Source organism: Mesitornis unicolor, unplaced genomic scaffold (genome assembly GCF_000695765.1).
Source record: "Mesitornis unicolor isolate BGI_N332 unplaced genomic scaffold, ASM69576v1 scaffold21117, whole genome shotgun sequence".
Classification (NCBI taxonomy): Eukaryota; Metazoa; Chordata; class Aves; order Mesitornithiformes; family Mesitornithidae; genus Mesitornis; species Mesitornis unicolor.
In genome coordinates, this window is record NW_010197337.1 from 739 (window position 1) to 27,938 (window position 27,200).

At 40.9% G+C, this 27,200-nt stretch overlaps 1 protein-coding gene across 1 annotated transcript in view; it reads left to right on the forward strand.

Annotated features, from left to right (window-relative positions):
- Nucleotides 1-308: 308 nt before the first annotated feature.
- LOC104544042 (thrombospondin type-1 domain-containing protein 7B-like) overlaps nt 309-27,200 on the forward strand; it is a gene marked incomplete at both ends in the record, with an annotated part of 63,809 nt that continues 36,917 nt past the window's right edge. The window contains 4 exons of the mRNA XM_010188785.1: nt 309-560; nt 7,610-7,779; nt 19,214-19,369; nt 20,996-21,193. Of these exons, the coding sequence (XP_010187087.1) occupies nt 309-560; nt 7,610-7,779; nt 19,214-19,369; nt 20,996-21,193 (776 nt within the window). The remainder of the gene's footprint in view (nt 561-7,609; nt 7,780-19,213; nt 19,370-20,995; nt 21,194-27,200) is intronic.

Below are 27,200 nucleotides of genomic sequence, written 5' to 3' on the forward strand. Positions count from 1 at the left end.
CTGGGTAAACTGTGAAATTTGAACTGCATAGGAGCAAATATAGTGCCTTTTACATCTCTTTTAACTTGAAATAAGTGAGTTATATTATTTGTGAAGTACTTGGCATGCAAGATTGCACCTAGAACCCCCTGGAAATGCATTATGTGCTCTGCATTACAGCTCCTCTTTCACTGGATTGGTGTTGATACAGGTCTTCTGATTGACCCCAAATGACCATGGATTTCTTCTTCAGGGTATTGACTCAAAAAAACCCAAAGACATTTATTAAGCAAGGTGCCCTCAGCTGTTTCTCCGTGTTCTTATTGCAGCCTCTGTGTGCAGGATCCCGTTCCAGTCACCTTCAAGTCCTGTGTCATTGCCAAAGACTGCGAAACATCCGAGTGGTCCATGTGGAGCTCCTGTTCGTGGTCCTGCGGCTGGGGAGAGCTCGCCCCGGGATTTCGGAGCCGGCGCCGTGAGGTGCGGAGCGTGGCGATGGGCGCCGGGAAGCCTTGCCCAGAGCTGGAGGAGAGGGAAGCGTGCAGCGCGGGAGGGAAGGAGCTGCTGCACCCATGTCCGAGGTATAGCGAGTGCTTTTAGCCCGGTTTTTGGAAGTTAAGAAGCCCCTGTTGGATGTGCCAAAGCAAATCTTCCTTGCTTGGTGTGTGTGTGTGGAGAGGGACACACATGATGCTTTCTCTCTGTGTCTGAAAGATCATTGATTTGATCATTTTTAACTATGATTAGCGGTATTATTTATTGTCAGTAATATTCTTGTAATTGTTGCTATTATTGTTATTGCTATTACAATAATTACACTTATATATAGAATTAAATTCAGATTACGCCCACTACACTTTGTATTTTCATACTTTGAACACTGAGAGCAGATACTCTTGTTCTCTGAAGGGGCTTTCGTACTGATTGCTGTTGCAGAGAATTTCCTCGGCTGAAGAGAGACAGAACACTGCTCTGTGGCTCTGCTTTTACTGGCTTTGAAATTGTAATTTTTACATAAGATTTAATGATTCTCCTTCATCTCCCCGTGAAAAATTCCCAGTCCTCCTTGAGGAAAATGGGAACTGATCAGAGGTAATAGCTTGGACTTTACTCAGCTTCCCTCTGGGCCCTTCTTGAAATGGGAAACTTTGCAGTCCCTGAGTGCTCGCTCGCTTTGTGGCTGTCTTTGCTCTGGCAGAAGGTGAGGATCTCACCTTTCTGGTCTGCAAACCCTGCTGGCTTGGCCAGGCTGGCACAGGGGGTTGCTGGTTTGCTTTGCAAAGAAGATACGGTGTTGATTAATTTTTCATGTGATGCGTTCTGAGATTGACTGTAAAGTGCTTCAAGATTAACAAAATTGTATATGCGTGCAGAAGAGTCTCCCTTTCTGTGAATGAGTGTTTAATAGGAGGTCTATTCAGTGCTCAAGTCTTGGGTTTCCGGGGCTTTGCTGGATACCACCAGAACCTTTGATAAAGCCTTTGCAAGATACATTAGGAAGGCGTAACCTGTAAGAGCGTTGGGTTCATTCAAAATCAAATGTATCACTGGGTTCATTCAGAATCAAATGCTGATCATTTTTCTGCACCCTGCTAGCAGAAGAGAGGAAGTATAAAAAAAAAATACTCCGTTGCTTGATTACATCCTACAGAAAAGCTCTCGCAGAGTGATTTTCTGCTCCTGCCCAAGCGCACACCAATTTCCAAGACGATAGATTAACACATTGTCTCGCTGATTTTGTACAGGAGCGTGGGTGCAAGGTGACACCTGACGGGGTAGACGGGCCGGTGCTTAATCAGGGAGCGCACAGACGTCTGCCTGTCCCTCGTTCCTCCGTTCTCCTCTTTGACATTGCGCTGTATTGAAGTGCAAATGATTGTAGGGGCTTGGTGTGGAGCCAGGAGAGCCCGAAAGGTGAGAGCCTGCATAACACTGATAATTTTCTGGAGGTGCCGTTCTTGCTATAGAAGGAAACCTCTTGTTCTTTCAGTGATATCGCTGCCGTGCCCAGGTTTTTGTGAGCCTGTGAACTTTTAAACCTTCCCTATCCTGCCACACCTGCGCATCCGCAGTCCTTCAGGCAACACCTCCAGTGAAGTAACGGCGTGAACCAGGATAAACTGATGAAAAATAACATAAGACTTGCAGGTTAATAGAGCCACTTAACTGAAAATACTGCAAAAAAATGTAATTATCTCTGGTATTTAGTTAATGGTTGTTTCTAGGGATGTAATATCTCAAGATGCAGGTGGTGGGCTGTGACCTTCTCGCACTACGTGGTGTTAAGGAGAATTTTACAGTAGTGTCTGGTTTGTAGACTTTGATTTGGCCATTGAATGTTGCAGAAATGAGCAGGGATGAAAAGCTACAAGATTGCGGTATGTGCTGTGGGTCTGCCAGGTGTAAGACTGGGGAGGGCTGAATTTCGTATTTATGAACAGAGGTCAAACGTTTTAAGTACATTCTTTAAGTGTCAGCAGCTGGTATAGGACATTATTGGTCCATGTTACAGTTTGCAGTCTGGTGACTTGGTGTTGGTCTTTGGGAAGTGGTGACCAAGATGCTGGAAGTACTTCAGACTGGAAAGCAGTAACTGTCAGCCATGGAGGGATGAAGTGTTAATCCCTGTGAAATAATGTAAGAAGTCTTTGATGCTCTTGTTCTCCTTATTTGAGCATATTTTCTTTGCAGGGTAATACCTACAAAGATTATGCTTTTTTTTTCCCCTTAAATGCACACCACCTCATCTGTGGTTTGCTGAGGCTTACCAGACAGTTAGCTTTTCTTTCTTCCTCTTACAAGAAGCTGGTGAATTTAAGCAGATTCAGTAGCAGAAATAAAAGGCTCTCTCCTTCATTTGTCTGGTCTCAACACAAACCATTCGTTCGTTCTTTCTGGTTTGTGTTTGCCTAATCTGATCAGTCTTAAAATCCTTTAAGGTGAGAGTCCGATTTACTTTCCCAGTTCCCGGAAATCTGCTGTTTGCAATGTTTTGGTTGATTTAAGACAAGCAGTCTGTCCTTTAGCTTTATTCTTTGGGCAACAATTTTCCAAAGCATCTACCAACAGAGAAGAGCAGCAACTCGAGAGGCAGCGCCTGCAGCATCGTACTCAGCAGGAGGAGATGGTGAAGTTTTATTCAGCCTCCTGAAAGGATCCAGAGGGGGAAAAAGTACCTTTAGCTTCACAACAGGTCTGTTGAGCATCACCTCTATGTCCATGCCAAGGCTGCAAGTTAAAGGTCCCATCACAGGTACATGGCAGTTAGTGTGAATTTGCTGTTGGACGGGAAGGCCTTTTAATTTTATGGCTGAAGTGCAGAATAACTTCTTTAATCAATATTTTAAATGCAAGGTAATAAAACATTTTAAGTGTGTGTAGGACTCCAGAGCTTTGTGCTTTGTTTTAGTTTTGGTTATTTGTTCTGAAGGGATTAGATTAAGTGCTTAAAAAGCTTAAATACATAGGAGGTGGTTCTGCTTTCTTTTACTGTGATATAAATTTGGGATAGTTCAATTAAAGTGAATGGATATATACAGGTATAAAACTTGTGCAAGTGCTAAGATCATAAGTCCTGTAGACTAAAGAGCCCTAGAGGTTACTATACATCGGAAAGATATTGAGCACTTGTTTGTTGCATGGCTGTCACTGAGTTATCAGTTTTAAACCAGTATATTATATCATTGTTATCCTTGACGTGTTGCTTTTCCATTCACTGGGAATAGACAGATTTTCCAGAATTATGATTACGTCTCTAAATCTCTCATTTTGGTTGTGGTTGCTATGTTACAAGACAGGGATTTAGTAAAAAAACACTCTTTGCTTTGTTGGAAATTCAAAGCTCTTCAGAAGTTAAATGATGGAAAATGGGAAAGTTTTAAGACCTGATTTTTTCAAAAGGCTCGAGGTTACTGCTGAGATACAGGTGTGATGGTATCACTTTGTAAATGAGGCCCATTATGTGTCCCAATTAAAGATAAGGCGTGAGATTAGTGTGAAGCAGGGGAGACTTGAAAGGAAATGCGGTGAACTGTGCTCGTAGGCTGCTGGGGTTATGCTGTGGGAGTGGTGGTGACACTGCTTTTCAGCCCTTTGCCCTTCGCTGGTCAGGATCTTCTTGGATCAAGACCCATCCACGATGGAGCTCTGGTTCTGCAGCTCCATGCTGGGCACTTCCGTGGCTGCTGTTTGGTGTCACAGTGCAAGAGCTTTGACTCGATATGGCAGAAACCTGTGGGACCTGCTCTGCTGCCTCAGCTGAGTGTTTGGCAGGGAAATTCAGAGCACTGCTTGTGATGTGAAAAGCTGTTCAGCTTTATCAGCTGAGTCCCCTCCTAGTTTCCTCAAGCACCCACCTTGTTTCTAAACTAGCAGTTTTGCTTTCCCCTTTTCTCAGGAAGACTAATATAAGACTGTGGTATAAGACTGTGGATTCTGGAGGTCTCCATTTGGGACATTGCCTAGCTAGTCTTGTAACCGCTGGCAGTGGGGTCTGTCAGTCTTTGGAAGTAGCTAGACCTCCTATAACTCAAACAGCATCGTCAGAAAGTGGAACGAGCCTATTGGGAAGCCAAAGGGAAAGGCTGTGAGACTTTTTTAGCTATAGTAAGAGGACTGTAGGTAAACATGGATCACAACTAGGACTGTGACTGTACTGAGTTTGTGTTGAATGTGATTTTGATAGGAGTTAAAATGAGATGTCAAATTCATTGACATTTGAAATTGTTGTGGCTGACAGGTTTTGGCATAGAGATCACAAGGGTACACTGAAGCTGGCCAACTTTGATGTTCCAAGAGTATAATGTCCCTTTCCTTCTCCGAGTTATCGCACTCTTCACCCTCTAGGGAAGGTGAATGGGATGGCTGGGTGGCACTGGCTTCTTAGCTTTATGTTGGTACAGCACATCTCTGGTATGGTCTGCTCTGGCACAAAAATGTCCATAGTGGCATTGGTGGCTTTTGTCATCTTCATTCAGTTGGAGAAATTACAGTTGTGTCGTAAACCTGCTGCAGATATTGCTAATAATTTGCGAGTATTGGCTTGGGACTGCTGAAGTTACAAAAAAACCCAGGTATTTGCCAGCCTGTGGTCTCTGTTCTTCATGAATGGCTATTAACAAGCTTCTGATCACATTTAAATAGAGATTATACAGCCAGTTTCTCTTTGTTAAGTAATGTTAATTCTCATTGCCTTTAGTGTAGTCCATGGGTGGACAAAGTAACACCAAATATTGGCTGTGCTGCTTAAAACCCTACAAAGGCTCAGCCACGAAGCTGTCTGAGGTCACTGCTTCCATGTGGAAAGGTCCTGGGTTAAGTTTCCCAGTCAGTGGGACAGCAATCCCTCGGATTTGTTTCTGGTGTAGCGGGCTTGTTAACGGCTGCGAAAATGTGAAACTTTTCAACAACTGGTGCTTGGGGTCAGGATCTGGTACCAGAAAACTGCAGACAGCTTAGGGCATGTCCAGCTGGGGGGCTGATGGGGCTGGGCTTTCAGCTGCTCTAGGAAAGGCAAATGCTGGCTGGAGCACCCCATAGCTGCTCATTAAAGACTGCTCCGCGGTGTAGCACAGCATCCAGTTACGCTGTGGAAATACATGAAGGGATTTTTCTTTTTTTCAGATTTAGGGCTGATGAAGTTTAATTACCTCTCAGCTCAGATTTAGTTATTTTGCGTAATTTTAATCACTGATGGTTTAATTTTTGTAGGTGTTAGCTACCACAGCTCACGCTGAATAGGAGAAGCAGGTGCTCACACCTCTGGAAATGAGTCTTTAGCATCCAGAGTTCACAGCTGACTACCTAAGCCAGATATGGATAATCAGTTTTTCTTCAGTCAATTACTGCTTCAAGAAATACTTCCCTAAAACAACCATTTCCATGGCTGCAGAAAGATGTGTGTGTCCTATTTTTAAGCTTCTAGTTTTGAAAGCATAGACCTGAAGTGGTGTGGAGGAGGAATCCTCTTCACCTGGTGTTTGATGAAGAGCGCCTTGCATTGCCTTTATGCTAAGAGGAAGGTTGCATTTAACACTCCAGGCCCAAAAAATGTGATTAGGAATTCCCAGAAGGAATGTGCTTTATATGTTGTGTGAGTTCAAGTATTTCATGCTTGTCCTGTGAAAAGTGTGTGCTTTAGTGTTTTCTCTGTTGGTAATGAACCCTGTGAGTGTATCCAAATTTGCACATGATTCTGTATATTATTTCAGAGAGCATGACAGCTCATCTGAAAAGTACCTGTAAATTAGAAGTAATTGGCAGTATTCACTAGCGTTTTCCATGAGTATGTTACAAAATTCATAAGTGCTCTGTGGCTGGAAATCATTCTTATGCTCGTATTTACAACATAAGAAGTTAAGAGAACACTGATGTGTGCTCAGGCAAGCTAATGTACTTATTTTTCATCTGATTTTGAGACGCACGTTTCCTTGCATAGCTGTAGTCAGGAGCAGATACTTGCTGTGGAGAATACACCAAGTTACGAGGTGGAAGGCTTTTTCTGCAGAGGCCCCATTGAGCTCACAGCGATCAGTCAGCAGGTTAACAAACATGCGTAGTTGTAACAGCCGCGGATCTGCCGTAAAAGGAGAGAGCATCTGTCTGGGGGATAAAAGAAGGCGATTATTTTACATAGTTTATGTTACACAAAACCCAAAGATTGTATGGAGAAAGTAAACTATGAAATTCAGAGGAGCAAAGGAATAAAGCAACAGAAGTGTGAACAGATTGGTTATAAAAACAATATTGCCTAAGATTTGCATTCAGGAACACTTCGGGCTCTTATTTACTCCATTGATACCGTGACCTGTGAATCAGAATGGGTTATGCCTGTGGAAACTGTAATATTAGAAACATGTTCTATGTTTTCAGATGGGGGAATCATTTTTGCTCTCCACTAATACACAATACTGTTTTCCCTAGAGTTTTAATAAATTCTCCCTGGTGTTTAAGCCAGTACGTACCAATGGCAGTTGTACAGCATTCACATATCTGTACCCGAGAACATTATTCTTCCTTGAAAACCACTGATGCTTTTTAGGTGGGAACAGAATATAAAACAAAAATATTTTTATCTAGAACTTGCTGTGGATCACAGCTTCTGGAAACTGAAATGAGAGAAATGAGTTACTTGAGCCAATCCCTTGAAGAAATTGGTAGTACCCGAGGTGTTTATAAAGCTGTTACCTGGTGCTTGCACCGCTGTTGTCATATGTAGGGTTTTAGCTATTAAGTGCATTTCAGTGAGGTGTTTGGCTCTTGGCAGAGAGAGGTGGTGAAGTGGTTTCTGCCACGTGTTTGAAAACTAGTTTTCACACTTAATCAAACCTCTTAATCTTCATTCCTTCTTTGCACCCTGCTCAGAGGGTTTGTCAGGATGATTTAGTGTTTCAGAATGCTTTGGAGATTAGCGCTATGTGAAAAACTTTACACAAATATTCCAGACAAATAACAAATGCTTAACCTTTGTAAATTTAACATTTGAAATGTTTTAACATGTTCCCTGTTTTGAACTGGAAAGTGCTGCTATGAAGATTAAACCAATTATATTTTTTCAACTAATGAAGTACCGCTCCCTCACCCATAGACTTTTCAAAAACTTGTTTTACCTGGTCTTTTCTTATTCCCAAAGGTTTGCCTGGAGGACTTCTGAATGGAAAGCTTGCCAGGTGTCTCTCCTTCTTGACCAGCAGGACCCTCGTCACCACAAGCACGTAGACCTCTGTGGAGGTGGCATACAAACACGGGAGGTCTACTGCGTCCAGATCACTGTGGAGCTCGGGGTGCACCGACTGAAGGAAGGTGGGTGCGTAGGGTTGTTAGGAATCATCTGGCCCAAGGAGATCTAAGAAAGAGGAATGGAGAGGAATGAAAAAAGATAACGTGCGGTCATTAGTAGGCTTTGGCTGGCTGATGCCCTCATTGTATCCGTGCTTTCATAGGGAGGTGTTGCTCGGCACTGGAGGGAGTAGGAAGGCATGGCATGGTCCTCAGGGTCCTGAGGAACTGCCAGGAGCCATGACCTTATTGGGTGAACTGATACCAGTTCTGCAGTGTATGGGGCGATTTTGAAAGATGAAGGAGCTAAATTGTTCTTGGGGTTGAGTTTTCTTCCTCTCTCGTGTGTTGGCTAGCCCAGCCCCTTGGTAGCTGAATCCATTTCTCTGTGGTTTTAGTCCTGATTTAGAGTATAAAAAAAAGATGTCACACTCCATTCCAGATACGGCTTTAGCCGCTGCTTCAGACTGATACACAATCTTTCTTGTGATTTGAAGGGGAAAGCAAAAATAATATTGTCACAACTTCTGAGCAGACAGACGGGTTTTGGACTCTGGAAGTGAGTTATTTTTCTTTTAGAAGAATAATGAGTAGATACAGATGCAGGATGAATAATTCATCTTAGGCTGTTTTATTTACTCTGTGTAGTGCTCTTGCAGATATGTTTTTGAGCAGAGATGTAAGATAATAACACAGTATCATATCTTAGATTTATTTACTTACAAAGGCAAAGCAAATGTTTCCTGGACACCCAGTGTGTCCTGGCACACAGACTCCAAGACTGTAGAAAGCCAGACATGGTTTTGTCTCTAATCCATGCATGGTTGCCGCTTCACCTCTCCCAAACGTCTGGCACTACCTTGCTCTTCAAACACAAACCCCCATCTGTTGTTCTGCACGAGTGTGGATGCAGGTGACTTTCCAAGTCAGAAAAGTGCTGCTGCTGAGAGGTGGGTAACATTTCTGGACTGTCTTAATCTTTCTGACCATTTCTGTGCCCCATGCAGCCACCTTGCAGCAAGTTTGTGAGCCACAAGCTTTAACTGACTTCATTCACACTTCTTTATTCCTTTTCAGTATTGTGAATTACTCAAGGAGATTAGAGAAGTGCATCTGAAACCCTTCCACCAACGTAATTCATAACAGAATTGGTGTTATATATCCAGTCTGTGGTCACCTGCAGGTTTTTCCCTTGTTCAGAGTTCAGTTCAACTTAAAAATTACAAGCCCTCCCCTCAACAAAAAGAAAACACTGGGATGCCTCTTCCTTGTTTTTACAGTTCTAACCCTTTCTTTAAAAAAAAATAGAAATCATATAGGCACCTGAAAAAACCAAATGCACAGAGCAATTGCACAGGCTATAAATTACTGCTTCCAAGGCAGTAGTGCAGATTTGCAGTAGTCCTTTGACTACTTAGTCCCATAAACATAGTCACATGCAAACAGAAAGAGGGAAAGTCTTCCCTATTACCCCTCTCTATCCAGTGATGTCAGTGTGTCTCATTACTAGCTGATCAATTTTTGTTCTTTGAATAAATAAGGAATGACATCTTTTCTGGCAATCTGAACTGATAGATTACTTTTATTCCTCTCTGGGGCATCAAATATTTTATTGTACCATTTTTCCAGTGATGAGGAGAAGATGAGGAAGTTAATCCCTCTATGTATAAGCAAATATAATTGCTACCATCAAAAGTACAGTAATTTTTCTTTCTTCACCTCCTGAGTGCCCTTAAAGGGATCATTCAGGAATCAAACAAGCGAGTCTAATGGGATATTACCATCCATCACAGTTGTTATTCTTCTGGTTACTTCCAGTGAGAATTTGGACCCAGGCCCAATGACATATGTGAAAGAAGATTTTGTCCTGTGGTCTCTCCAGCAGCATTCTCAGATAAAATACATTGAGTCCTAGTTGGAGACAGGTACCATCTGTGATGTATTTGTACATATTGCTCAAAGCTCCTTTATCCTCCAAGGATCTCTCTCCCATTTTTCGTTTGCTTAGTCTTTCCATCTATTTATTCTTTGATTAAAGCCTGTATATTTAGAAAGGGAGCCCCCGTTTTCTTGAGTCCTTATATATCAGTTATTCAGAACATTAAGTCTGCTGAAATCTTTCTATATTTTGATTATAAAATTCCAACTTGATACTGGAAATGAAAAGCTTTCACTCAGGTATTACTTTCAGAAATGCATTGATAAGATTTCATACTTCTCTCCCCCAAGGGGTGACCTAAGAAAGAAATCCCTGTTTTGATCCAAGTGAAGCTAAATATTTTTTAGGCCTTAAGAAGGACGTCTATAGGTTTAACATGGGGGATGAGTGTTTGGAGGCAGAAGGTCTTCAAATTTTTGTGATATTCCGAGTCTTTTGTAATATTCTTGCATTCTGAGACTTTTACATCTAGACCGAGCTGGCAGGGAACACTTGGTAAATGTGTTTAGTGTTGCATCATTCAGGTATCTGTATTTCTGTGTGTGCAGGTAAACCAACGTATGGGCACCTAGGTTATGAGACTGCACTATTTTTGATGTTAGCTATTCAGGGAAACTACATCTCTGTTCAGTTGTGATGCTTTTGTTAATTTAGGTTGAACTGTGACATAACAGGCTTTATACAGATCCTTGTGTTTTTTCTTTAAGTAGCTAATTGAATTTTAACACGTTTAAATTTATAATGCTTAATTTTCACAGAGAGCTGGTCATCTAATGCTTCAAGTTTATTCTTTTGATATCTAGAGATGGAAGCATCAAATCTACATGTTTGAAATGATGTTGCTTTTAAGGAGGAGATGAATTTTGAGAATATGCAAGGTGTACCTATGGTGCAGCCCCACTCTGCCCTTTTTGCCCTGCAGCTCTGGATGCTCCCTGATCCCTGCTCCTGGGTGTCCCATGTCTGGAACAAACTGTTGGCACAGTGGTGGTTACCCTTCTTCGTACCTCTTTTTCAGTATAAATCTGTTCACTTGTATGGAAGCTCTTTTAAATAAAGCAGAAATGCAGATCCTCAACTTCTTTTCAAAGCCAGACATAGCTAACATGGGACACATGTATTTACTTCTCTTTTGTAAGTGGGCTTTTCTGGATTGAGAGAACATTTTATAAAATCAGCAGTCACAAAAATCTTATCTGAGATGTGCTTTTCCACAATACGTTTTAATTAACTTGAGTGAATATCACTAACTAACAATCCCCCATGTACTGACAAAAAAGGGCATTTGGTAAAAGTATGGAAAAATATTATGCAGTGACCAGTTTATGAAATCTCTCTCCTTGCTTGACAATATAACTCTCCTCTCAGTCACAGTAAATAAGTCCAATAATATGAGAATTAAAATTCCTCTTAGAGTCTGTGTTTATGTTCAAACAATTAATAAACGTATGAAGTTGCTACGTTTAATCTCCTTCCGTGGGTATTTTTTACCTTCTCTCCTGAAGTCCAGGGAGTTTCCTTTGGTTTTCTAATTGAATATTGCTTTTTGGGTTTATCTGGAGACTGTAACTCTTTTATCTGTAGTCTGGGGAATGGCATCCTTCATAAAATTCTCCTGAAACATCTCTTCCCTGAACCAGTTACCTACTGTCCCTAGTGACTGGGATTGCTTCTCTCCATATTTTTGTAACTTTCTAACTAGGGATCAGCCTGCCTTGTCATTATTTCATAAAATTTATGCTTATATTTCTTGACGTTTTTTTCTTTTTTGTGTGTTTGAATGAGATCCAATTCGCCTCTCACTTTCAGAATTTTCTTATAGTGTTTTTTTGGAGCCTGTCTGCCGAAGTTTTAATTACAGGACTGAAAAGACCTTTCTGAAATGCTGTTCTTCCTTGAATCTTCTTTATTTTTCTACCTGGTATAGTAAACTTGGCTAATAAAATGTATCTCTTATTACCTTCTCACCAGCAAATCATTGCAGGTTCCTATCTTCTTAATCTTAGTTATTTTCCATCTGAAAATCCACATTAAAGTTTCATACCTGTACAAGGTTCTAAAGTTTTGCTTACAATTTTTTTCCTTAATGAGTGTCTCCATCGTATTTATCTCCATTTATTTATTTCTGTTTGACCTGTGATTTCATTAGCAGGGATGTGAAGGAGTTGTGCCTTTGTTATTCTTAGATAATTTTTAAAATTATCCTGCAGAAATATTCCTTACAGAAATCTCTATTACTTTTAAACCGCTGTTTCGTTTGAGAGATATTCAGCCCTCACCTGATGGACATAATTTCTTGAATGACTTATTCCACTGTGGTTCACCAGCCTATGCCCATTTTTGCTTTACTTTTAGGATGCAATTTCATCTGGTTCATCGTACATCAGATTTTTCTTCAATATAAACTTGTATGTCACCAGCTGTAGCAGCAAAAAAGCCTTTAGTCTGTTTACAAATCAAGACTTAGTAAATATTTAAGTACCTTTTCAGTTCTAATGGTTACTTTCTGATCCATCCTTGTGTGTATTCCCTTATGTATTTCTGTCTTACGACGCTCTTCACTGACTGAATCTCCAAATAATCTGAAAGTCAAAGTGCTCCCCTGTACTTTTGTCTAAGTCCTACTTATACGAGTCTCAAAATGTTAATTTTATGGCCTTTATCCTTGTTTTCCACAAAATATTGAACTTTCTCCCTGCTGGTAGACTGAAATGTCTATTCCTTTCTTATCTAATGAGTCAACTTTTCAGACTGTTCTTAATTCCCATATGGGAGAAGTTTTGGCACTGTATCTTGTTTTGCAGAAAGCAGTGGCTCCTTGGAGTTGCACAGAGATGAATTTGAGAACTTTCATTCATATCTTGTATTTATTGTCATCCCTTTCTTTCTGCCCTTTTTTTTGCTCTAAAACATGTATTTTTGCCGTCTCTGCTCTGTTTCCTAATGAAGGCGCCACTTTTCTTTCCCTGCGAGTTCTTTGTTCTGCTCCGAATCGTGATCTCCAACGTGAGTTTTCTGGGGCATTAGTGCTTCAAATTGCTACACATGGCGTCTGTTCAATAAACTATGGAAGGGCTTTTGGGAAGGAAGAAATCCCAACGAGCAGCCCTATTTGTAGGTGCTACCATCCCCTTGGGTGCTAGCGGTCTTGGGAGCCACCAGGCCCAACTCTTTAGAACCATAAGCTGGTTGTGGAGGTTATTGTCATTTATGGCTGTTACTGTCCTGTGTATTTATTGGGAAAAGACTGTGCTGATGGAGATAAGCTGCCTGTAGGAGTTGGCGTGGGATATGCACTGTTGAAAGGAATACAAACCCTGTGTGGAGTACGAGCCTGTATTAAATACACACTGCTTTTTTATTTTTTTAGTTTTTCAAATTTTTGCTGGTGAAGCTGCAGGAATGAGAAGATTGATTTACTCTATTGAAACTGGAATTTAGGGTCTTTGATGTTTAAACCCTGTTGTCCTTGTCTGGTTTATGAAATTGAAAAGGAATAGATTAGAATATATTGGTAATGAGAAAACTTGACTAGGACCACAGGGCGGAGAGAACTGTTGGTCAGCAGCGGTGTAAAAACCAGCTCTTTTCGGCTTGCTCTTGGTACAGCAAAGCACAAATACACAAAACCCATGTTCTCAGGTGGAAACAAAACCCTCTAAGAATCCCCCCCATCCCAAACGGGTTATTTATCACTGGGGTGACCAAACTGACTCGAACAGATGAGAGATAGACCTCTGAAGCGTAGAATGTATTCAGGCGAGTCTGCATCAGATTTGTATTGCTGGGATGCCGAGTTATTGATCTGTAAGCTCACCAAATGCTGAGCAGAATTTATGAGATACAACACACATAATGGAAAAATAAATATGTAACAGCTGGCTTCTTTGGGGGAAACCCTTTAAAAGCAAGAGAGGAAATGATTTTATTCAGATCGTTGTGGTGCTTGACAGTAGTGTTTAAATGTGTATTTCAAAAATTTTAGTTTGAATCCATTAGGGGAAAACATTTTCTCTAATGTCTTTCAGAGGTGTAATGTTTTCAGTTCTTTCATGTCTAGAAACTAATTAAAGTAAAAGGAAGAGAACAATGTGTAAAAAGACTTTGACAGTGAAAGAAATGTGTCTTCTTGAAAGGTGCTTTATAAAGAATATGCCTTTTTTGTCAACAAGCTATTTGATATGACCGTGAAATATTTACCTCTTTATAAATTCTTTTATTTATGTAGCTGGCTTTAACATGCAGCAAATAAGATGCTGTCCAGTCAGCTCACGTGAGATACTATGTTTTAGTTCAGGGTTTTTATCTGTGAAAGCTAAGATTTTAATTGCATTTGTATTTTTGTCTTTATTTCCTGCCACTGGAATGGGATTAATTTGATTCAAAACAGTGATGGTTTGTTCTGGGTAATTTTGTCCTATTGTTGTCAGGATGGGGAGCTGCTTTGTCTTCAAACCATAACATTGAGTTGTATTTAAAAATAAATGGTTTTGTATGGACAAGGCTACACCACAGACTGAGGCACCAGGGAGAGATAACGAAGCCAGTGGTGGTGGGTCTGGTCCTAGAACAAGAGAAATTAGAGGTAAATTGAGTTTGTGAACTTGAGCCAGCTCTGCGTGGAGCAGCCCTGTTGCTTTGAGGATCCAAGCTGGCATGGCCATGGGGTGAGTGGACTGGCGTAGCTCAGCTTTGGGCCACCATGTCCCAGTGTCACAAACATATCCATAGTGGTGCGTTTCTTGTGATAGCAGCGCTCCTGCAGTGATACGGCATTCCCAAAACACATTTCTGCTCCTTTGTGCTTCTTCCCGTTGAGTCAGTGCTAAGTTGGCGATGGGCAAAGGTCAGACTCTCAGGAGGGTTTCATGAAATACAACCCCGCCTTTGGGTTTTCTTCCCTGTTTTCCTTGTGGCCTCACTCACCCTCTCTGCTGGTCTGTCCCAGTGACTTCCAGCATCTGGGGGCCTTTCCCAGACAGCAGCCAGCAAGGTTCAAACAAAATCCTCTTTTTCCTTCCCATCGTTGTGTTCGCTGGCATCCCTGCATCTGTGTTGTCTCCACTGTTTTTCCTGGACACACTTCATGACTTTTGTCACCTCTGGCCTGCACAGTCATCCCCCAGTGGAAAGGCCATGATTACTCTGAATTTTTGCCAGATCGTAGAGTTATAGAATATCTTGAGCTGGAAGAGAGCTGTAAGGATCATCACGTCCGATGTGATCGGTGGTTTCTGTTGATTATCTCTACAAATTCTGTAGTGAAACAACACAATATCCCAGTCGGGATCAGGATCCTGTTGTTCAGCAGAGGATATGGACATGGGGAAACTTTCTATGCCATGAAGTGCTAATAATCTGTGTCACTTCAATAAAATTGTGAGGATCTTTATTGTTCCAAAATACATTAAACCGTTGTTGCTCTTGGCAATCCGCTATTAACCCTCTTTCGTGCTGTGATTAGCCTTCTATTCATACTTTGTTTCTTGTCTATTAAATAGATTTTAATTGAAAATAGGACTTCAACTTTGTGCCTCGTGGCTTCAAAACTAATTGATTCTTCTGAAAAGCATAGCGGCCCCCTTGCCATCAGGCATGGGGTGCATCAGGCGCTTTCATGGAGAGATGCACTGGTTGGTGCCATTTCCAGGCCAATTAAATTAAGTTCACCACTTCTCCTTTATCTAATCTTTTGTTTCTGCTACACAAACAAGTCTTTCAGGTTAGAGAAATTACAGATATTGTGGTGGGTTTATCTCTATTGTGTTTTAGATGTGGAGGTGTTTTTATAACACGACTCATCCCTTTGTGATTTTCTCAAGTAATTTCCCTTCCTATTGATCCAAGCATCTTTGGTTTTTAAATCCCTGGCAAAGGCAGTAAGAACTTTTACAAAAGTATCCCATCCCTTTCTTCTGCCCTGGCAATCACTAATTTGGCTTAGTCTTGCCTAAAGAGATGATGGAAATCTGGATTTATTGCCTTGAGAATTGAATATTAGGTCAAATATGGCTGCACCAGTATGTAAGAGGCAGCCCTGATATTCTCTGTGTGTATTCCAGATACGTTGATGATATTTAAAATGTCTCATATAGGTGTTAATATCAGAAATACTTGGATTTTTTTTTTATTGTCAAAGGGAAAAAACTGTTATTAACCTCCTGAGGAGTGAAGAACTAGATTTGAAAGGAATTATTGCAACCAAAATGCTGTCCTATACATTTCTCCTTCTGTCTGGCCGTCATTGCATTTCTATGCAGTGTTGGTGTGTATGCCTGCAAGTATGTGTCCATAGGACTGTATTCACAGGTAATTTATTTATTGGCTTAAAATTACATTATGGAAATAATCATATCAGAGCTGATTTTCTCTGCCCCTCTCCCCCCAAATCACTACCTCAGTAAAAATATATAGGGAAACGAGATAACTTTAGAACCCAATTTATTATCTCCTGCTGGTAGCAATAACCTGAAAATAACAGTAAATAGTAAAATTCAAACTCGAGGCAGAGGCTGGTGCTGGGAACAGCTGTAGTCGCATTTATAAAGGATAGATCCAATATAACAGCTATAGAAACGTGCAATGTTTCAGAAGCTCCCAGATTAGTACTTGATTGCTTTTTCAAGTTTGTTCGATAGATTGGGAAGAACACAGGATTTTAAAAGGTACGAACAAGTGTCATAAATAAGCTGCTACTTGAATCAGAAATGTTGCCTCCCCCTCTCACTCTGCTCGTCCCTGTCTTTTCCCTTCTCCCAAAAAAGTGGCCGACATTTTTCCAAGGAAAACAATAACACCAAAAGCACTTCTTCTGTATGAACGTAGGAAAATGCCATTGCAAAGTCAATTACTGAGCAAAACCAGAAGGCTGTGTATGTAAAGGCAGTCCAAGGAGCGGTGTTCATTTTTCATAGGCATAATGTACGTTTTTTCCTGAACAGGGCATGCCCAGCCAGGCTGTCTGCGCCTCTTTGGAGACTGCAGTGTGTGAGAATTTTGGCATTTAAAAGATTCTCAGGAAAAAAAAAAATCCCACCTTACAGTTAATTAAAAAAAAGGTATTTATTAGAGTATGAAAGAATAGCAATAGAAGATTACATCAAGCTTTTAAATAAGACTGATGGAAATCAGAACTGCCAATCTCATTGCTGAAGAAGAGGTGAAACTCTTTTCTAGAAGACTCTGCTGGCCCATGCAGTCGCTGCCTGTCATGCTGAAAAATGGGGCTCTTTATATGCCCCTAGTTTTGGAAAAGGATGCTATTGTATATACCTTCATTAATGCAACTTCTTTCTTTTTGTTCTTCTCTTATTCTTGAAGACTTTCACTGGAGGATTGTAGCCAGTGTAGAGTGAGTATAAACTGGCACAAACCTAGCATATATTTGGGTATTTGATTAGAACAGTCTGGGTATTTTCTGATTTACATTTTGCAGAATATATAGAATCACTTAAGGAAGTGGGTAGACAAGCAGTTTTGTTCTAGTGACAAGGAGGATGTTGGTGCTGGCAAAGAGTTCCCAGTGCTAGAAAGAAACAGGGCATCAGCCCGAGGGGGAAGGAGGAGCAGGATGGTGGGTGGCAGCGAGAGGAAGGCAGTGTTTTCCTTCAAAATAGGAAGGAGTCTTCCATGAGTTTAGGATGGCGAAAACCTGCCCCTTTAGCTTTTTGTGGTCAATTCTTCTTGGTTTTTTTTAATCCAAATTCAGTTTAAAGTACCCTGGGCACCACCGTTTGGAGCTGGTTAGTTTTCAAGGCAGGAGAAGCAACCTGCTTTATCTGGTGGCTTCCACATTTAGGAAGCTAAATTGCAATATAGAAACAATCTAAAAATCGGTGAGGGGGAAAGAGCCGTTGCTAACGATGACTTTAGAGCAGAGTAGGACTGGAGTTTATTCCTTAGGTTGACCATATGCACTCAAATTTATTTCCTTTCATTTCTTCAAGTGAATTCTCCAAAAATGACAGTTTTGCAACGCTTTATGCTGAAAGGCAGGTTAAGCCATGCATGAGATGTCTAGGTAAAATAAATACTCTTATCCGTAAAACTCTAATATTTATCTCATTCTGTCTGTCACTTCACTTGCAGGGTCTCTGGAAAAGGTTTGTGTTAGCGTTCAGGTGGATTGGATTTATGCCGCCTTGTGGTAATCTCTGAATGAACGTGTCAAAGGCCTTACAGTGTCTCAGAAATCATTCAGAAAATGGTCTTTTTTACGAACATATTATCTTTCAGATTAGAATTAAATCACATCTCTTGTTTAATCCTGTTACTCTGATAAGCTGGAGTCATAAGCACTGATATTGGTCTTAAGTCACAGACTCAGGACGTGCAAATCAAAACTTACTGGGATTTTGAGAAGTAAAGTCTTACGTTTGAAAAAAAAAAGTTGTGCTTTTCTTCACATCATTATTTTAAAGAAAATGGTAAAGTATCAGAAAAATAAAAGATTACTTATATGCTGGGCATATTTTTATAAATTCTTTTCAAGTCAATTCCATGCATGGAAGCAAAGGAATATAGACATGAAAAATCAAAATGAGGATAAAGCAAATTCAGTAGCTATAAAAATTAATGAAGTCTTGGTAATACCATGGCAGAGTAAACTCAAACAAGCTTTGCCTTTTGAAAGACTGCTTTGATATTGATTTATCTAGAGAGACAGCCAAATTCAGCCCATACCGTAATTAAAATGCAGTATCGTATAATGACTCTGAAGACAGATTTAAGAGTCTTTCCCCGTCTTTTCCTTCCTCCCTCTGCCCCGAATAAAAAGGTGAGGGAAGTTAATTGAAACTAGAAATCTCTTATGATAAATGCAAATACAAAGGGCATCAGCTTTCCAAATTTATTGTTGTTATCAGCTGAACTGATACTTGGTGGAATTTGGGATCAGCTCATGTTTTGGATGAAGAGGTTTGGAGATCCATGCCTTGGATGCAGGCGACTCAAGTGAACGTCTCGCCTCCCACCAGGGAAGATGCTTTCTGCATGTGTCTCTGTAGAAGAAACGCAGAGCACTGCTCAATTTTATTGGAAGTAGATGAAGAAAGTTCAAAGGTCTCATCCCTGCCACTGTAATCTAGAGGTGGCAGCACCCCTGAAGGGGATGGGGAGATTTCCCAATTGCAGTGTGAGCTTTTGGTATTCTCTTCTTATGCGTCTTTCTCTTTGGTATGGTGTGAAGACATCTCCTTGGCCATAAATGCAGGGGATTAGAGCGCAGTTTGTTCCTGTATTGTAGAAAATCAGTGTTGAATTGAGTATTAAAGCACCCGTTTACCATTAAACATAGCCTTAATTGGCCTGCTGAATGTGGATGATTTAGATAAAAACTTTACATGCCTTGCTACAGAGGATGAACTTTTTGCTCTGGGAGACAAGACCCTAAAAAAGCTCTGGATTTTGGTGCATTATGGAAAACAAAGGCCAGCAGTAAACTCCAGAGCTCTCAGAGTTCATCAGGGTAAAGTTACAGCCCTGTTTGGGTTATTTTCCCTTTCTTTTTTCCCCTCGTAGTTTCCAGGCCGGTCGATGGGAAGCTTTGCCTGGGTCCTGCTCCCTCCACGTCCCAGCTGTGTGACCTGCCCTGCCCGGCCAAGTGCGCAGTGTCTGCGTGGTCCGCATGGGGCCCCTGCCTGCACGAGAACTGCCAGGACCACCACGCAAGAAGAGGTAAAAGCTGCTCTTACACATTGCTTTTGCAGCACTGGGGGCTCTAAAGCAGGGAATGGAATATTATGATAAGATTGCAAAAGCAGTGCTGTCAAATTCTCTACATTGGGAGCTTAATGTTTATTTAAAATTAATCTAACATAGGATGGAGCTCTTAGATGCGCATGCAGGAGTGGAATATGACCTTTTAAAGTGTTTTGCAGTTATTTGTGGGAGAAGAAAAAAAATGATAACATTTTCAGCCCAATTCAGATCCTTTTATACTGCCCTGAACATGTAAAAAAGAAGGATTTCTTGGGATAGGAGCTGCAAACCTCCGTAGTGCCAGGCTGTCCCTCTCCGACCCTTCTAAGAGGTTCTGCTTCGTGATGTGGAAGGCAGTGTTTGGGTGAAGTTGAAGGGCATCAGGACTGAAGTGTATCTGAGTTTTAAATTCCTGGAAGATGATGATGCAAATATAATTTAACCCCCTCTGGATCTTAATTGACCAGCGTAGGTGTTCGTTGATACAACACTATGAGACTTGTTGTTTATTTACAAAGTAAGTTGAAAAGGTGGCTGTTGGAGTTCACTTCAGGGAATAAAGACTTTGGAAATTACACTTTTCTGGAAACAACATAAGTTTTTGAAGTGATTTGAGCCGGTTGGAATTTTTCAAATAAAAAAATTAAAATTTAAAAGTCATTAAATGTTAACAAATGGTTAAATACGATCATTTGCAAAACAATTTCATTTTTAAATTGTTCTGAATGATTTCTTTTTTGTTGGTTTGAGAACAGTGGAAGTTCAGGCTGTTGTATTCTCTGGAATGTTTTATTTTTCATTTTCTTTTCTCTTCTGTGGCCAAGGCATTTCCGTGTGGCCTCCACTAATGCTGTGTATTTGCCCCTTGTCTGAGACTGTTCTGAGAAAGACCACTGTGTATTTTTTTTCCTGCCTTTCTTAGAATTCTGTCATTTACATGACAAAACATGCTGAAAGATACTTTTGTATTAGTTCTGCGTTTTATACAGCAACATGACTTTTGATTTTATTCAGAAGGAGGTAGATTATGTAATCAATTCTTTCATTATTTCTGTAACCTTTTTCTTCCACTTTACATTTGAATCTTCCAATTTATTAGGATGTCATTTCAGAGAGGTCTGCTATGCATTATGTATCAGAAATCCTTACACCTTCATAAAGCAGAATACTAATTTCTTAGTAAACTGCTCTGTGGTATCTCAAAACAAGTCTTGTCATTAGTGGATTCCCAGGCAGAATATAGATGTCCTTTCTGTCTTCAATTCCTTAACTTTTTCTCTCTTTTTATCTTAATGTTGTTATTACGTTAATATATGCATCAGAGGCAAATTGCTGTATTTGGACATGTGTATTTCTATCTAATACTGATGAAAGAGAAAAAGAAATGTGAAAAATGTGGGCTGTTGGAATTCTTTAGGCGCTATTAGGTTTTGCATGCCTGGGCTCTGGGCACATACAGCCAAGTGCAGTCCAAGTCAGTTCAGTTTGTAAAAGTTGTACTCTTGTGTCTATATCCTCCAGTTCCTGATGCCCTATATGGTCCTCTTGCTGCTAGATTAATTCAGTTTATTAATCCAGTTAATTTGGTTTCTTATTTTCCAGGCTTTAAAATGAGACGAAGGCAAGTGATGGTGGATCCAGTAGGCACCTTGGCAGGTTGTCCGCATTTAATCGAAGCCATTCCTTGTGAAGACCCAGTGTGTTACGAGTGGGTTGTGTCAGAAGGAGCTTGTGTGACTCACCATGGAAAATGTGGACCTGGCAACCGCATCCTGAAAGCTGTATGCAAGAACAAGAAAGGTACGTAAAGGTACAGTCTTAAAAGCCCCGTGGTTTTCCATGCCTGCTTTTAAAATGGCATTCTGCTGCAGAGTGATTGGGATTATTTACAACAGCTCCTTAATGAATGTTTCTTAAACGTTCAGATTTCTGAGTTGACTGTGATGCTGATATTACCTGCGATTTTGCTTGGAGCTTTCTGTTCTGTTTTATCCTAAAGGAGGTGGCTCATGTGTCGTCACTGCTGGCCGTATCACGACAACAGAGGGATTCCAATGGCCTGGTGCTCCCTAAAATCCTTTTTTTTTTTTTACACATCTTGTACTAAATTAGGGCTGCCGCTGAGGCGAGCAGCACTATGGGCATTCACAAAATTAATCTGGCCCCTAGCATTTCTTCTGTCCTCAGCTTTCAGTGTGCAGTCTGAATGTTTACTGTAACCCTCTTACAATCATGAGAAGGGTTGCTCGGTTGTGCTGCCAAAATTAATACAAGAATTAGATGTAAAGGAAATGGTCGTACTAAGTAATACTTTACTTGGCAGCAGTTTGAGACCTGCAGTTTGCTCAGTTTACAAGTTGTTAATAATGAATAAGTACATTTTTATATGACTTTTACAAACAACCAGCAAGAGCTAATTTCTTGTGCATGGCTTGAACCTCAGCCAAAAGTTTCATTTCTTGATAAAGGTCAGTGTTGTCAGATCTTTAGATTCAATTACATGGAGCACGATTTTGCAGTCCTTGGTCACAGTGAGACTGTGCTATCATCTCAAAAGTGGCAAAATCATGGAAGTTTAGATATTATATCTGCGGTAGTTAATTTTTCTTTTAATGGTGCTCAGTACTTATCATGGGAAACAATTTCAGGATTATAACAAGAGGGGTTAATTGGCAAGCAGTTAAAGTAGTGTGTCATTTATGAGGCATTAGAATCTGACAGAATAAAATGGTATCTGCTTTGTCTGAAGAGCACGGATTCTCCTGAAATACATTTAAAATGTATGTGGTTTTCTTGTAAGTTTGTGAAAATGAGGCAAAAGCCCTCAAACTTTGTTATAAAATGACGCAGCCAGAATATAGTGGAGAGCAAAGAGCTGTCTCTGAATTTGGTCTGAGCGGTCTCTCTGGTGTGTGATCATAAAAGTCCAGTCCTGCAGTGATTGTGCAGATGAAGCCTTGCCTTGCTGAGGAGCACCATGTCCTTCACACTGTCACAACTCTGCCAACACCCATTGCTGTGTTCCAGCTTGAGACTCGGAAGGAAAACATAGAACGTGGCAGATGCTCATTGATCTCTGATCAAACTGTTCTCCGTGGCTATGATCCTTAAGAAGCTGTGCCTTTGAAGTCTCTCTTCTTCGCTTAATTGTTCAACGAGATATTGGAAGTTTCTCAGTCCCCCTTTTCACTTCAATTACTCTGTACATGTTCTAGTTACTGAGGAAAAAAAAAATATGTTGGGAGATTCTTCCTTTTTTCCTCCCGTAATGCTCTCTTAACTAGTTTCTAATTGCAATAAGTGGTCTGTTTTCTTGAATAAAAGCTGGAGTAAGTGGCAGAGTTGCATAAAGTGTTTAATTGAAATAGTTGGTCAGTTGGTAGTGGGAAGCCAGTAAAAAATCATATGAAATGGTGAGACAAATCAATTATGGGTAAAATAGCATAAGGCCTACACTAATGCATGGCATTATACAGTTCAAAATGCTGTGCAAGTAACTGCCCTGCTGAAAGCATTTAGAATAGCTGCATTATGCTGGTGTTTTCATTTACTTAAGCATCTTTTGTAGAATTCAGCTCTGTATCCTAAAATCCAGTCATTTATCCAGTCATTCTGTCATCTATGCCTGGCAACGTTGCTCAGTATTGCCTCTGAATGCCTAAAGGGATTAAAAAGACATTTTTTGGACTCCGTTAAATGACAAAATCCAATGTATTGTCTTCTTAACAACAGTTCATTTAGGCCTGGATAATGTTGATTAAGGCTACTTCGGGTCTTCTGTGTATCCCCTTCATTTTCATATCATTGCCAGACTTTTTGGTATGATGCTGTCTTCTTGTTGCAGTGTGCTAGTTCTCTTTAGACGTTAAAGGTAGCTGAGATTCCTCCTCTCCCTCCATCCGCAGTTTGGCTGAACATGCCACGTCCCTCACAAACCTGTGCTCTGCTGTGTAATGCTGAGCTGTTCTGTGCTGCTCTGCATGGCTCAGAAATGAGACATTTTTAATAAGGAGACTGTTTTTTCCCTTGACAAAAATGAGCTTTAGTTCCATTAACTGCAGTGGGAGGGAGCTGGCCATGTTTTTCAGTGCTGTCCTCCATGACGAGGACTTTGCTGCTGCCAGCAGAGCCTGTGGGATCCCATTGGCCTAAACTTCCCTCCAGCAGCGTGGAGTTTGGAGATGCATCTTTGTCTCTGATATGTTGATAGGCAGTGGGTGAAGTTAACAAGGTGTTAGCCCTTCTCTGTCCCACTTCTTGTCTCTCCAGCGTCTTCCTCCCATGCCACCTCTCCTGCACGGTTGTGGTGCAGGCCTGTGCTGTGAGAGCGGCCTGGGAGGAACCTGTTTGGGAGGGGAGCCGGGAGCAGTGGCTATCCAACCTCTTTCTGCAACTGGAAGCCCACCTTGGGAACCCCTTGGAGTGTCCTTTCTTTCCATTTTAAAAAGCCATTGTTTCTGGTGAGAAGATTTTGTGGTACTAACCCAAGTAACAAACTGCTGCTGGCCTGAGCTGGAGCTTGAGAAACTCAGGGTGAGTCACACGTGGGCCTAACTCTGGTTTGCAGGTTTCTCTGAGGTCTTCTCTGGCAAAGCAGTATCTGTTTGCAAGGGCTTCTCCGAATTTCAGTGATGCAGCACTCTTCCATTCGGTCTAGAGGTACAGAAATGACTTTCTGTTTGTTAAATAGGTTAATGCAGGGGGTCCGTAATGAAGGGGCCTCCCTAGGGCACCTATTACATACAGCATTTTAATTTGTGATTTGCAGCAGTTGGTGTAGGTGAGGAGGAAGAAGACCGTAGTCATCTCATTACTTTAGCATCGTTAGGTTTCTCTCTGCTCCCACCCAGCAGTGTCTCTAATCTCCGTTAATGAGTTGCTGAACATGCATATGATGCTGGTGAGAAACTCTTAGTGTCTGGTCCATATCCCCTGAGTGCGCCTCTTTTGTAGCATCAGAAGACAGTGTAATAAATCAAATTAAATTAAATTAATGTGTAGAAATTGAATGAAGTTATGCATAGAATGGGAAAAGACCTATACTGTGTGCTTCTTTCAAATAAAACTTTTCAGCAAAACGTTTTTTATTTAGCTAGTGAAGGACAAACATATTTTTGGAGAAGTCTGTGAAGCCAAGACAATAGTACAGGAAAACAGATATGGATGATGGTACTAAAAATTGGATTATGGAACTGTATCATTGGGTACATGGGTCTATAATTCAGATCAGAGAATTTATTTGAAAACTTTTTTTTTTTTATATTCACAGACAACTCAAGAATTATTTGTGATTTTTCTCAGAGTTGTTGTTTTAGGTTGTTCAACAAGGAATTGAATAATCCCCTATCTGTAATCTATTCTTGATCAGATAGTTGCAAGTATTTGACGTTTGAATTTGAGCCGTCTTGATTAGAACTGACAAACGTTACTGTGCATTGGCCAGATGACAATAACTCTCTGAAAACTTTCCATTTCACTTGCTCTCCTTAAATGTTGCCGCTCGGTAGATACAAAACCATGAACATGGTCAAAACGTGGGCAAAATGCACTGCATTTCATTTTTTTAAGATGATGACCCAAATCAGCTCTTGTGGGCTCTGATTCTTTTGCCTTTGTGCAGGCACTTGGAGTATGGTGAGACCAAGGGAATTCAGTGTTGTGGTAGTGTGCAGAAAACCGCAGATATTGTGAGGAGTTTGCTCAGGGTCAGCTGGGAAAGTTCAGTCCAAAGAGGAGTTTCCCGATCTTTGATTTGGGTGCTAAGGAAGAACACTGGAATCAACATAGAAATGTTGAGTTCAGTCTGATGGAGGGATTTGGGCACCATTTTCAGTGTTATTTTCTGAATCTGTTTTATGTTGTATTAATAATAAGAAAATTGATTGAAATAAGAGAAATGTTGACCCAAACTGTGATTTTAGAAATGCACCTTATACTCCTATAGCTTGTGACCAGAGCAGTGATTACTGTGAGGGGTGCAACCTGATTGCACCGAGAGTGTATGTAAAAGGAACTACAACAGTAAATTCATGAAATAACAAGTATGACTGGAAAAAGTAACAATTCACTTTTCAAGCCTTTTATAAGAATTTCTGACAGCACTGTAAACTGAATCTCACCTAGCAGCGATGCTCTGGAATAGTTTGTAAAATGTTGTTATTCAGAATCATACCTGCAAGTCGTCAATCCGTTTTGTTGTAATCCCCATGTCATCATTTATTAATTTGCTTCTGCTTGTTCTGACTCCTACCAGAAGATCTATTAGTAACAAAGACCAGTTCTCTGTGATAGTGAACAGCAGTGTCTAAATAATCCAAATCATGAAATAATTTATACCCAAAGGCTTTGTTCTATTCAGAAATTTTCAGATTGGCAACAAGGTTTAAGGCGAAAGAATGTGATTTTGCTGGATTCAGGTGGTTTTACTCCGTGCCTAGTTAACAAATCTAATCCTGTGCCATTCCTTTACTGTCAGCTTGGGTATCAGGGTGACTTTGTTTTTCTGGGAATTAAAGTTGTGGGGTTGTCTGTTATATGGTGTTTATAACAGTGCCAAATCATCTGTCAGTTCCCTATTCATGGGCCATTCACACAGTGACAGGGAGAAGCAGGCACTGAAGCTGGAGGAGCAGAGTCCCGCTGCCAGAGGGGACGAACCACCCTGCGACAGATGGGAGCTCTGAAATGAGACGTGCTGCGGTCCTGCTGTCACAGCCGTCACGCTGGCGAGATGGGGGTTTTAAGTATTCGTGGTGGATTGAGCTGCTGGCTTCAAGCTACGTGGGTTACCTGGGCCCAGGATGCAGCACCCATTGCCTGAGCCTGGGCACGGGGCAGCACTGAGCAGTCGGGAACCTACACTGCTGTGCAGTAACAAGTGAACTGTCTTCATTTTGGCAGCGTTGCACCAGATGATTAAACTGATGGGGTTTTTTTTATTTTTTCCCCTGATGCTAACATTAACCCCCACTCCATAAAAAACCCCAGCAGACCCAGGGCATATGTGCAGCAGTGCTGATAAGTTCACTGAAAAAGTACATTTGGGGTGAAATACATTGATTCCCAAATTTCTGTTCCAGTTGACAGTTTTATTTGTGAAACTGGAGAGCACTATTTCAAAGTATCAAAATGTTTTCTTTCAGCCTTTTTAAAAATAGATTAATTAATGTTTGCTTTTTTGGTAAATGAACTGGACCAAGTCTGAAACAAAATTTACAAAATCAAAATATTTTTAAAAGAGGGTGTTACTACAAAAGCAAAATATTCCTTTTAGATTAAACAAACATTTTGCCTTATCTTGAAATTACATTTTTCCTAAATCCTTCCCCGGTCTCTTTCCAGTCTACTTTAAACACTTACAGAGTTTTTCTTCCTGTTGCCTTTTTTTTGGTTCAGTGCCCAAACAGAAATCCATTCTTCACACAGCTCTATTGACAGAGCAGACGCTGAAATCCTGTTGGGATTCAAGCGAAGAGTGAAGGGAAGTAAGGTAATCAAAGCAGCGTTATTTTAAGATCCAATATTATGTTCTGCCAGAGCTTGACAGCGAAGCTCTACTCTTACAGGAGCTGAAGACTCTTTTGGGGTGGAATATTAATAACGATGTGCTCAGTTACCAGTTGATGTGCCCAGTTCGATCACAGTGTGTCCTGTGGTCCCCAGGAGCAGTTGTCCACAGAGGCAGCTTGCAAAGTCCTCTCGGTGCACGGTGTGATGAGAGGCAGGAGCATCCCCAAAAGCTGCACTTGGCTCCTCCAGACGGAAGGAAGGTGCTGCAAGGAGAGATGGGGTTGGGTTTTGTTCCTTG